Here is a 13,094-nt window from a genome sequence, read left to right as displayed (position 1 = left end):
TCAGGTCTTAAATGCATTTTTCCAGTGAAAGTGAACACAGTGAACGCAACACCTTCAGCTTTTGATGTGTAGTATTGCATCCTTAAATTATTTATCGCAGTGTAAAGGTTGACAAAGGATTTTGGGCGGCCGAAACAGACCTTTTCTGTTCAGCGAGGAATGGCGCTGCACTAATAATCCGGCTTCTTTTGTGTTCATTTGTGGGTGTTTTCATCATATTATCCTACATAACTGCGACAATGTGCACTGAACTTGCAAGTGCTGATACAGAAGGGTAACTGGTGCGTTTCCCCCCCCCCCCCCCAGCAGGAAACAGGTGTTTGCGATATCATAGAGTAGCACATAGGAAACACATTTAGATGAAAAGCACACTTACCCAACATCTGAAAAATGGGTTTTATTCGCTTTCCTTTTCAACCATTTATACATCATTTAATATTTTATATCTTTGGGTTTTTCTTTATCGTTATTCTTTTGTAAATTACTTCTTTTGTAAAACTACCTGCTAACATCCATGAAGCTCAATATAAACCCGTTACGTTTTGGAGTGGACTCGGCAGGGCCAAGGAAACACAAATCGTCCCTCCCCTTCGTGGACGTAGAGAGGGCACGGCCTTGCCGCTGTGTTTTCTGACGTCGGTTTGCTCTCAACAAGTCACAAGCCCAGATAGTTTCAAAAGATCCGTTAAAAACAGCTCAAGGACAAAACACTGCCTTGACTCACATCCTGTAGAGCAGCACGAGTATATCAGGGCTTCTTAATATGACTGCATAGCTAATTGGAATTTTAATGAGAATACTCCCCCCCCCCCCCCTTTTATATCCCCAAAGAAATGTTCTTCTAATGGTGAAACAAAGCTTTTAGTGCATATTCTAGTTGGAGAGAACTGTGAGGTTGTGAAGGAAAGAAAAAAATGATTACATCATTCAGTGAGCTTCTTGGAATTTCTCATTATAGTAAAAATGAGAATACATTCACTTTTATTAGTTGCTAATCAGCACACTGCTTAACTATTGTCCCATTGCAACATCTTTGGATTTTATTTAATCTTCAAATGATATAATGCACAGCGACGTTTTCTGCTGACTCAGAGTATGTTGATTTGTTTTCTCTTCTCTCATCACTTGTGGGTTGAGAAGTGACGAAACCGAGAGAATAAAACCCACAGTGGACGAATCCGCAGTATCTCAAAAGCTCTGTGGGTCAAAGTGCTAAACAGCCTAAAACATAGCAGCACTATGGTATTATTTTGTGCCCTTTAAGACAGTGGAATCATTGATAAACACCGAAATCATTTCTTTAAATAAATATTTTATTTGAAAATAAATACATTTTCTTAAAATAGAATCAATAACATTACAAAAGCTTTTGGGGAAGTGAACAGGGAGGATGGGAGGAGGGGGCTTTACCCAAATGAAAGATGTGTAATTTGGAACAAGGAGTACAATCTCACACGTTTATCTACCATCTTAAGACAAGTTCCCACAAAGTGTTGTACTGTACATTCCCGGCTGCTTCGTATGAAAGGGGTGGCATCCCTCACGCTTGCTTTAACATGCAGTGTACTTGGTCTTAAAGCTTCAGGCCCTGCACCCAAAAACAAAACAAAAAAAACATTGGTCTTCTCATACTGTATCTACACACTCATTTGTAAAAATGTAGGGTATAATCTCTTGTTACCACATCAAAAATCAGCCACCGATTTACATTTACATCTGACAATGTTTTTCTCGAAAGTACCTTAATTCACCTCTAGTCTACGGTACAAAGATACAATACACAAGAAGGCTGCGCTTATTGATGTAGCAGTAATCAGAGGCCACTGTCTCGCTTAAGGCCAGAAGTATTTCCATTTCAACTGGGAGCTTGTAAATTGGTCTGGCCCGAAATTTCGTCAGGCAGAAAAGGGAAACAGTGCGTGAACTCGCTGGCACTTCTCTGCCTTTACAAAGGCTTTTCAATGCCCATTGTTTGACTGGAGAGCTGGGAGATGGCAGATCTCCAGAGAGACGGGGACAGCGGCGCAGTTGTATTGGAACAGATTAACACAGTGCACTAGCGCAGTCCTGACCCCTCTGACAGCTCCACAAATAGCACTGGGAGAGCAGGAGATTCTCTCTCTCAACCCGCCTGCAGCGGCAGAGCAGCAACCTTGACAAAAAAAAAACCTAATTACCAAATGCGCAAAAAAAAAAAAAAAAAAGAGCCACAGAATATGTCCGTTTTATAATTATTGAGTCATTGGAGAATGTGCAAGCCGACCTCAATTAAGACAAGCGTGTGAGAACATGTAATTCATATCTAATTGGTGAAAAAAAGCAGCAGAGTAAGCTAATCTATGGCAAAAACAACAACTTTGCACGCCTCGCGCTTCCCCACTAGCTCTTCCTGCCGGATGAAATCAATTCCACAGGTAGCAGATTTAAATAATGATTAAACTAAGTGCTGCCGGGGAGTGCTGTGGCCACACATTGTGTCCACTCATCACAATCTCTTCCCCCCCCCCCAGCCCCCAACCCCCTTTTCCCCGGCAAGCCCTCCGATCGCCTTCAGGCCCGTGTGTTTAGAGAGGAGAACGCCATTCAACGGGTTTCAAATGCCTCACTGCACTGACCACACACGGCCGTGTGCAAACAACCCTCAGATAGAAATTCTGCAATCACGCTATTTTTTTTTGTTACACCTTCACCCTCCGATGGCTACTTTTTTTTCCCCCGTTTGGCTTGGAACTTGCAACAGGCCACAGTAATGGCGTTTCTCGTGGACCAACGCGGTTCTTCCTCCTCCAGCAGCTCGTGCATTTCCACCAAGCAGCAACCCAAACGTTGCTTGCGATGGGCATGTAAATGTCTCGCAGCTGACAGATTTACAGGCCATCTTCTGGAGATAAATGCTTTGTTGAAGCAGACACTTGGAGCAACGCGCTACTTTGCCAATGATTCAATCACAGTTAATTAGCGGGGAACAGATGTGATACATTTAATGGTTGCAGATTAAAATCGGAGTCAGGTAAATGACACTGAAAGCTAAATAATCAATGTAGCATATTTCACCCGACTAATCCGAGATAATCTGCTTCACATCACGCAGGAATGCTGCACTAACTCGCTCTCCTGCTCATCGAGGAAATGTTTACTTCCTTTTTCAGGAACTCGGTTTTGAAGAGCCAGCCTTCAAACGCATGTGAGAAAAAGATATCAGTTCTTGATCCCTTCATCGTTACAAATTCGGAGGACTCGCTTTTATAAATTTGTAAAACGTCTGCTACTATGTGAAGGTGTCATCGGAGATATAATACATTAAGTGTTGCCACAGAATCTAGCAGACCCAGATGGATAGTCTCTTCAGGCCTTTCCCCCCGTTGTTGTTGTTGTTTGTTCCGTTAACAATGATCCCAAAGTCTTGGCAAGGCAGGCACATGTGCTGAGGGCCAGATGGGTAGAGACAGAGCCCCGCTGCATCAGGATGCCTCAATTTGGCCAAAGATCTTTCTGGCACCGGCTCAAAGAAAAGAAACCTGGTGCACTCGCGGCGTTTTTCTCTCCCTACAATTCTTCATCAACTCGCAGGCAAGTCAGTGTGAAGGCGCACTAGTCACTGTCAAATACACAGAAACACCCAAACAGAACAGAGAGATTGTCTCCTCTCGCTGTGCTACTTTTACCGCTCTGTCATTCTTTGGGGGGTGTGAGGGGAGGTTGGGGGGGGAGGGTGTCCAGTCCAAACAAACCCGAACCAGATTGTGGACGCCTCGCTCAACAGCTCACCGTGCTCGGCTGCTGTTTGCACACAAAGTCTGATGTGAAGTCAAACTCATTTTGTCCCAGGCAGAGCTCCGGCAGCTCCTGAACGCGATCCAACCCAAACTCCAGCACCAGCGAAGTCAGAACCTCCTCGTCGATCAGATCGATGTCTGTGCTGTTTGGTCCCAAAGGGCCGCCGATGTGCTGCATGCCCGATAGCTGGGCGGGACCCACCCGGTACTGAGCCCCGTTGGGCATGTGGTGGCCGTTGGCTGAGACCAGCGGGTGTCCATGATACTGAGTGTTGAGTTTCTGCAGGTGCATGCTGGCCATGAGCTGCTGGGAGGTGAGGTTACCGGGGAGGTACTGCTGCGGGTGTCCGCTCTGCTGCTGCTGCTGCTGCTGCTGCTGCTGATGCTGATGCTGCTGCTGCTGCTGCTGCTGCTGATGCTGGGGGTGCATGTGGTGGTGGTGCTGCTGCTGCTGCTGCTGCTGTTGCGGTTGCTGTTGCTGTTGGGGACCCTGGCCATTGTACATCATGTTCCCAGACATCATCTGGTGGTGGTGGTGGTGGTGGTGGTTGTTGGCCATGGGAGCTCCGTTCAAGGGGCCGGTCATCCCGCCGGGTCCCACCATGCCCTGTCGCTGTCTCATGGCGGCCTCCATGTTGTTCTGAGGGTTCCTGCCGTAATGCATCACCTGGCCGTTGGGTAGAGCGCGGAGGCCGGGCTGGCCGTTGTGCTGCGGAGGTCCATTCATACCCATCCTGAAGCCGTGGGTCATGGGCATCATCATGTGTTCAGCCATGGCTTCTTTGGCCTGGAGAAAAAAAAATGGATCAAATTAGATTATTTACCACGACTCACTCAGAAGGCTTCTGGGCCTGTGCGTGTTTTTTGTTGCTCTGGAAAGCGCTTTCCAATAATTCAGTAGACACCGTAAAGAGCAGAAAACTGAAATGCTGTTTCATCAAATTCATTCAAGGCCGTCAAGTTTGTCCCTGGTCTGACCGGAGGTGTTGGGTTGGAACATGTCAACATTTAGGAGCCCGGGATAGTCTAACAAAAGAAATGCTATTAAGTTGAATTACAGGAAATGTAGGATCCTGTGTTTTTTCTATGAACTAAAAATCCAGATAACTCTTGAGTGAGCTCTCAGTTTGACAATTTTACACTTGGGCAACACTAAATCTCTGCCCTTTTTAAGGGATCAAACATTGCTTGGCTCTTATGAGAACCAGTCTGGTCTGTTTGCCCTCCTCCTTGTTTTCTCCGTCTGCATCTGAACCGCTTCCAGTAATATCATGAGAGTCACTGAAAAAAAAAAAACATCTCAAACCCCCGAAATTACACCATCAGTGACGAACGAGGGAGGGCAGCAATACCCTTGCAGCCAAAAGGACGCAGAGGAATGCTCCTCCAGACCACACACACCTCTCCAACCCCCCCGACACACAGCACCCTGCCTCTGTCTTCCCACAGTCATTACAAAAGATCTTCAATTGAGATAACCTGCATTTGACAAGCAGATCCCCGCTCACCCCGAAGCTGTAATTTGCCATCAAAGTTAAAATCGCTGGAATCATCGTATCCACTAAACAGCATGATCATAAAAGGACATCCAGAGCGAGACATGTCTCCTTCTGTCAGTGAAAACAAAGACGTTTCAGGCTTTTAAATCCACCCCCCCAAAAAAATGAAAACTGGTGTTGCCCCTGGCTGCTTGTAGCCATTCAAGCCTTTTTAGTGCTGATAAACCCCCCCTCCTCCTCCCCAATAGTCCAAATCCTGCTTAAAATTCTGCTCCTGTGTTCCCTAATTACAGCCTATCTGACGAGCTTCTCTGCAGATATCATTCAGCTAAATGCCACTTTGTAAATAGATAGTCTGAGGCTGGGTAATAATTGCTGACATTATTACATGAAACCTCTTTTTTCTCCCCTTTTTTTGTTTTTTTTTAAATTATCCTCAAGGACTGTGCATGGGGGGGGGGGGGGGGCTATTTGGGATTCGGACATAATAGGCGACCGCGCTGCGTCCTGCACGCAAAGTGGCGGCTGAACGGGGACCAGCGCAGCTGATCGCCCGGTTCCTTTTTACGCAGACGAAGGTAAAAACAGTCAGCAGCCATACAAAAGGGGCAAAGTGCTCCTCTCTCCCTCTTTCTGTCTACCTGTTAATGGAGCCACCGAACGCGACACCTACCCGATGTATTAATGTCGAATCCGTACGGAGAAGTTGGGTCGGTGCCGGGGTTGTTTCTCCAGCTGATGCTCCGGCTTACACGCAGCCCTGCGGCGGATACGAACTCTGCGGCGTGTCGGCAGTCAGGAGGAGTTTGTTTTCTGGGTCAACTCCGGGATTATATACATCTATAAAGCACCGAGAGAGAGAGAGAGGGAGAGAGAGAGAGAGAGAGAGATAGCGAGGGGAGGAGCTACGGTCCTCTCCGTCTCCTTTGTTGCCATTGGTCCTCCCCCTTAATCACTGTGCAAAGAAACATCCACTAACTACCTCCACTGATCCACCGGAGCAGCAGAGCTCCACGCGGCCGAGGCGCGCCGTGCCGTGCCGCGCCGCGCCGCGCCGCGCGTCCTGGAGAGATTTCACCGGCGTCTGCTTTTATCACCCTTATGCTTTAAGCCCAAATGAAAACTGAGGAGCTTTTCTGTTTCAAAGTGTCACGTGACCTCTGCGACTAATAAGAAGGTGCAGATGTCATTGGGCCCCAATTCGGGTACGTGGGTGGAAAACAACATCATGGGTCATCTGTTCCACGGTAGACGTCAAAATGCCTCTCATACGAAACCATCTTATCTCCGAACATATATGAATAGGCTCCTTACTGAGCATCAATTCGCTCCAGCGACTGTGGGAAGGGAGAGACAAATAGCAGTATTTAAGTTAGCCTATATATCAACAAAACAAAGTATGAAAGGCGTTCTTTTCATCCACATGAATAATGTTTGAACAAACATTGCTGCAACGTCACTCAACCTTCACGCACACGTCCTTACCCGTCAACGTGTTGCATATTGCCTTCGGCAGCTGAAGCGTGATGAGGATTTTTACACCTCAAATTATACTGAATTTGCTCAGAAAATGATGTAAACAATGATACAAACGTAATCCCAGTAGCTGACAATGTCTCACCGGTGAAGCTGAACTAAGCATCGGCGTGTTAGGAAAGGCCTCCAGCGTCATCAAAAAACCAAACAATGAGATAGAAGGGGATAAAACAGTACGACGGAGATGTGCAGGGTTGTTGGATTATTCTACACGGGTTTGTCACTGCGAACGGCTCCCTTCACATTACGTGCAGTAGTTTGATACGTACATCAAAACACAGTCTTGACGAGTCCAGGTTTAACCAAACATTCTCTTGCTACCAAGCAGGAGGGGCGTTGCTAGTAAAAGTAGGCTGCAGAGACATGCTGAGTCTGCACAAATCTTCTGTAGTCAGTGGATGTAGTCAGAACCTTCATGTGTGGAAAGGGGAATGAAAAAAAGTCCACACAAAAAAGCTGTATGTTTATCACTGCCGGTGAACATGAAACATGCAGATATCTCACTCCCCAAAAAACGTAGTTTGGCCAAACTCCTTAGTGTATACGGTGCATGTTATTTTTAGAACACAGGACTGTGTTGACGCATCAGTTTTCCCACCAAAGAAAACCACCAACATTCAGTGACAGAATCGGCCAATCCCAAACTATAAGAAGGAATCCCAGTTGTGTCCTTTCTGACTTCTAGGCTAAAGTTTGGCACAGGTTTAAAAACCCATGGAACAAAGAGTAATAATCTACCTTTTTCATATTTTTTTTTTCTGAATAGTTTTACAGACGTCTCCCTTATGAGACTTTTCTTCCCAGTCGCCCTACCGCTCAATGCGATTCATGTCAACAATTAACTATTTGCAATCATGCACCGACGGCAGAGGCCACCGAGCAGGTTGCCACCGGTTTCTTCAGGTTCTGATCAACAGTTTCGACGGGAGCAATTTGGGGTTTTGGTTTCTCACCAAAAGACGCTTTGAAATGTTGACTGTAGGAGACGGGGGTCGAACCGTCGACTTGGGGACGCGCCACGCTCTGCCTCCTGAGCCACAGCAAAGGAAAATGGCGGTCAACGGGTTTTTTTCGAGTCACCGGAACAAACCGGCAGCTACATTTTGCTAACACGCACGACCCTTCCGATTTAGCCATTTAATGACTTATTATCCTTAATCGTGTACATGCAACGACGGTATAAGCATTTATAAATGAGCTGTACCACGGCCCGGTGAAGCACGCGTTTAAAAAAACGGGACGCCTTGTGCTTTGCAGCCCGATGGAACTCAAACCACCTCCATCCAGCTCCGGAGCGAGCGAGCGCACACCAGCCAGCCCTTTTGTTCCGGCCTCCCTCCCTGTGTGGAGAAAGTCAAACCCCCTCAGCAGGAGCTTGGTATGTATTCCTGTTGACATGCACACACACACACACACACACACACACACACACACACACCCTCTGCAGCGGAGGAATGTGTCCTATTTTTGGGCCCCTGAAGTTAGCCAGACTTCCAACGTCTTTCTAATGGCGATTCACTTGACTATTGTGTTGTGTTTTTATTTATTTATTTTTTGCTCTTTTGGGAGTACGCTGTGTGTGTGTGTGTGTGTGTGTGTGTGTGTGTGTGTGTGTGTGTGTGTGTGTGTGTGTGTGTGAGTGTGTGTTGATCCGAGCTGCAGCCTCCTCCATTTATTTACAAGGAGCAGTTGTTCTCAGAGCTGCTTGAGCGGAGCTGTCGTTTATTTGGCCAAATACAGCTGGACTTTGAGTTTATGATTCATTCTGTGTGGTTTCAAGTGATCGCATGCAAGTTACTGTCGTATATACTCACTACTAAATATAGTACTCATTTTAAGAACTCGAATATTTCCTTTTTTTTTTGCTGATTAATCATTTTACATTCCGCTACATTCATTTAACATCCGGTTACTTTTCATAGCAGCGTTTTATCAACAAAGCATTAGAGTTTATAAAATATGTTTTATTGCTACTAAAAAAAAACATTTTACCATCTTCTCGATTGCCCAACAGGAAGATTGGTACCACTAATATGAAGCTTTCTCCAGCTGCTGCTTAGCTGAGCAGACTCTGTCCAAAGAAGCGTAAAAAACCCGTCAAATCAGCGGTTTGCCAGGCTCGAGATCAGTTGCCAAGCAACCAAGCGTAGACTTCCTGAAGGTGGATTTTGCTTCTCTGTGGACATTGTTTCCGTCTTTTTTTAAGCTCAGTAAATCAGCTGCAGGGAAGAAGGAAATGTTTCCTTTTTAAGTGCAATTTTTATGAGGAGAACTTCTACTAGTAATGTAAATGTCCTTTAGAAAAAACACTTCATGGCCGCGTGTAATTAATGCGACAACCCCTCCGACTACACGCCGCTTATTGGACCTCAGCTGCGGCCTCATCTGACTTGCCGGTCCAAACGAGATACAAAATGTGTTCCGGCAGTAAACCAACGAGAGTGTTACTCTCCTTTTTATTGATCATTACTCATCCGCCGGGGCTCCGTCCATACCGTGACTCAGTGTTGTTGCTCCAGACAAATCCTGCACCGCCTCATGCCAGCTCATGTAAACAAGAGAATAATATTGTGTTTGCTCCTGCGTGCCACATTATGTGATGACCGCAGCTCCCATGCAAATGTGGGAGGACGGATTGAATCTAATTTGTCTACGTGCAACCGCTAGAACAAAAAAAAAAAAAAACAACAGCACTGATTAACTTTCGGTCTACATGTTTTTCCTCCCTACTGGTTTTTCCCTCCTTTGAGCGCCGCAAACCTCCGGGTTTCACGTCGCTCAACTGCCTCGTGTTCCTCCGTTCCTCCTGGAGCGGCCACCACCGCAGCCCAGCCCCTGCTCTCCGTGCTTATTCCAATAACGGCTTTATTTATTGTCACAACATGATTAATGCAGTTTTTGCAAAAGGCAATTACGGCTGGCAGAAGGGCAAAGCCACACACGAGGTAATCACAACGGACCGTCGCCCTCATGCAGACAGAGAGCACCGCAGAAAAGATTTGTAAAAAGGTCACTGGAATAAATTGCCTCTTAGGTACAGTAAGATGTGTTTCCATGTGTCCTCTGACAACTTAAACGGCCTCTCGAGTCATTGAGCCGGATGCGCGTCATATTCATTGCTCATGAACTTGATAAGAGGAACGAAATCCAGCTTTAATTTAAGGTGTTGGATTATCGCAGATGTGCTCTGTTTTCAAAAAGGCGCCAAACGGCAACAATTAAATCAAACTCTCAATCTCCACATCCCATGTTGACACCGTACGGGGCGAAGGGTAAAGATGGCCGAGCTTCCCAGTCCTTTGATTTATGAGCATACACAACCTCAAACAGCTCAAGACGGTTTATTGTGTAATTGACCTTTCGCTGAGTCCCGCCCGTGAAACACAGAGCAGCCAATCACGACCTCGCACTGTCCAGCTGCGACCAACTATCGGGTTGCGCTGCAAAGACTCTCATGCAATCCTTTCAGACTTTCTTCGGATGTACATCTAGGACTACTACTGCTTGTCTACGTGTTGCTTTAATGATAGAACAGAACAGCAAATAAAGGCTCTGCAGGAACAGCGTTGTTCTTTCATTTCATTGTCCGTAGGCTTTAGTTTTCACTGCCAGACACCCAGGAAATATACTTGCCTCCTTCTTCTTCTTTTGCGAAATAAAATCCATTCAGGAAGTGCAGTTTTTGAAGTGTGGGCTCCAATGGCGGCTCTGACAGCTTGACTGAGTAGCAACGGGGGGGGGGGGGGGGGGGGGGGGGGGAGACGCGGCGCAGCAACGGGTCAATTGCATCGCATGTCATCACATTTAGCTGTGTACTGATATACAGGGTCTCTAATACTTGGCTCTGAGAGAAGAAGTATTTAGGCCATCGTGGGACACACTTAAACTATGATTCATGAGCCATATGTTCGACCTGATTAAAATGCATTTGAATTGGTTGCGTATTGACGTTACCCACCTATGAAAATACGAGTCTAACCACCATAAACACCCTTGTTGTATTTGCCGTTGGAACTATTTACTTTCTTTGCCACTTCTGTACGTGCATATTCAGTCTACTTACATGTACTGTTTGCACCGTTGTGGTGAGCGACATAATGAATGGTTGTGATTCTGAATCTCAGGAGTGTCCAACAACAAAAGAACCCCCTCCTCTCCCCCCTTCTTCTTTCCTGTCCCTCCTCTTGCTCTCCTGGGCAGGGAGGGGCGTCCCACCTGCTGCTCCAGGTAGTAGAAACAGGAGCATATGTTGTTTTATTAGCCCTTGTTTGTGCGTGTGTGCAACCACGTGCGTTCATGCGAGTGTGCGCTCGGGGGGCCGTTTCTCCCCTGATGCCTGTTGTGTGAGCAGGGCGGGAGGAGGGGGGAGGGCTGGCTCTCAGATTCCCGGGTCTCTCGTAGTGAGCTGTGTTGTGCTCCGGCCGTTCCATTTGGCCAACGACGACCCGCCTCTTCCCCCACGCCACCCCCCCCCCCTCCTGTGACTTCCATACAGGTCCTGCCTGCCACGATCAGGTCTGATCCTGTCCACTCTTTGCTCAGTGGATAAACACGAGGAGGTTGGAGAAATGTGTCAGGCTACAACACAATGCAACTGAGCACAAAGCTGCAACAGGAAACTGGTGCAATAGTGGTTACTCTGTTTAACGACTTCCCTTTTCAGGCACTGAGACACTGGCAAATCTCCAAAGTTATTTCATACCGCACAAAGGATGCAACTTTTGGTTCCCATCTTGATGGAGCATTATTTGAGATTTTCTCGAACCCCAATGCTCACAAAGATATATTACATTATATTTAAATAAGTGTTCTGCCTCATTATTTCATAAGTCTGAAACAGTGTGATTTAATTTTCCTGTTTGGTAGCTCTGCAGATATGCAGATATGTTTTTGTAGGTCGTCTAAACTTGTGTCTCAGACCATCAACACCATGAAGGTAAATGGAGTCGGGCTTGTGGTCCTTTCTCTTCACCTGTTACTACGCAAAGTCACTTCATTGTGGACATTTTGCTGTCACATCTGGGTTCTCAGACTATTTGCGTTTCCACAAGAGGCGATTTGTAAAATAGGTTTTGTGCAATTTTGATGGACAAAACGTTTTAAGACAGTAGCCGAAAATGCTTCAAGAGAAAGAAGCACTGACAAACAAATTACGTCGCGAGCGTTTCCTCCGCTCAAAAGCCCAATGACCCGTGTTTGTGTTTTCCAGACAAAGGAGGTGGTGTGATGTTGTTGTATCACCGCTGAAAGTCAAAGGAATGAGGTGGGGGAGGGGGGGGGGAGGGGGGGTGAGGTTGGGTGCGCAAAGCATGTGATGGCAACGTCACAGCTCACAAACAGTCCTTGTCCATTTCAATTTTGGATTTCTTTCTGCATATACACATCATTTATTTTCTTGTTGGGGCTTTTTTGGAGCTTAAATAGTTCAACACGATGTAACAGCAGGTCCAGCGAATCAAAGCTGCTCCTGGAGCAGCCGAGTGAATAATTCCAACAGCCTGTCACATATTGACGGGATCCTGGGCGTCACTTTCTAATAAGCGGGTTCGGCTCGTACACCAGTCTCCCGTGTCTCTGTTTGACCCCACGCACCCTGTGTGACTCCTCAAACTCTCGAAGGAAAACGCCTGCTGTATAAAGACCAAATAATTATGTGGAGGGGGTTCGCATTGTAGTTTTTTGAAAGCCTTGAAAGCGTCTCATAGCGACTCGCTATTCGATGCCCCTGCGAATGAAAACTCGCTGGTCATTTTGCAGATTGATCTGTTTTGTCCCTTTTCGTATGAAACCCATGTCTTTTATTCAACTGTGAGAAATAAAGTTTCAAACCTGACGTCTGTGGCACTGTTGACACTGTAAGCCTTGGTATGATTCTTTTGGATGACTATTTAAATCTATTCTAGGACGCAAAGCATACCTGATACTAATGTGAGTTGACAGCAAGGTCAAACCGACCTGAGGGCAAGAATAAGAGACCATTGTTTTACTTTAAGTGTTCACTAATTCTAAAGAGTTGGGCTGCATACCAATCGCGTATCTAATAACTGTAGCATGCCTTTGGATCGTTTGGCTTTAAATGTTCTTGTTGTCCAGGCTGGATTGTAAAAAATGGGACTCTGCACCTTTAATTGCAAATATAAGATCTGTTTAAAGCGGCCCTGCCGATAAATGCGCCTTTTGTTAAATATTTTGCTCTCAGCGCGGTGACTTACACGGTAACTCAACACAGCTAATAAGCTACAACAGCTTCACCCAACTCTCCGGCTCTGCAGTGCGCCGTCCA

At 46.3% G+C, this 13,094-nt stretch overlaps 2 protein-coding genes across 3 annotated transcripts in view; both read right to left on the bottom strand.

The window, feature by feature from the left end:
• The window catches only part of rpl15 (ribosomal protein L15), a 338,976-nt gene that overhangs the window by 179,953 nt on the left and 145,929 nt on the right, over positions 1–13,094 (bottom strand). The window lies entirely within an intron of this gene.
• Positions 1,296–8,303, bottom strand: LOC120826380 (cbp/p300-interacting transactivator 3). The gene is made up of 2 exons (XM_040188598.2): positions 5,949–8,303; positions 1,296–4,563 (listed from the first exon to the last, which is right to left on the bottom strand). Exon 2 carries the CDS (start codon positions 4,549–4,551, stop codon positions 3,757–3,759), a length of 795 nt encoding a protein of 264 aa, XP_040044532.2. The 5' UTR covers positions 4,552–4,563; positions 5,949–8,303; the 3' UTR covers positions 1,296–3,756.

The sequence above is a fragment of the Gasterosteus aculeatus genome, chromosome 10, assembly GCF_964276395.1.
Source record: "Gasterosteus aculeatus chromosome 10, fGasAcu3.hap1.1, whole genome shotgun sequence".
NCBI lineage: Eukaryota > Metazoa > Chordata > Actinopteri > Perciformes > Gasterosteidae > Gasterosteus > Gasterosteus aculeatus.
Note: the sequence above shows the minus strand (reverse complement) of the source record. Positions and strands in the feature narration are given on the sequence as shown.

Bases quoted from the DNA above. Each gene is read 5' to 3' on its own strand.
- LOC120826380 (XM_040188598.2), bottom strand. From the start codon at position 4,551: ATGGCTGAACACATGATGATGCCCATGACCCACGGCTTCAGGATGGGT.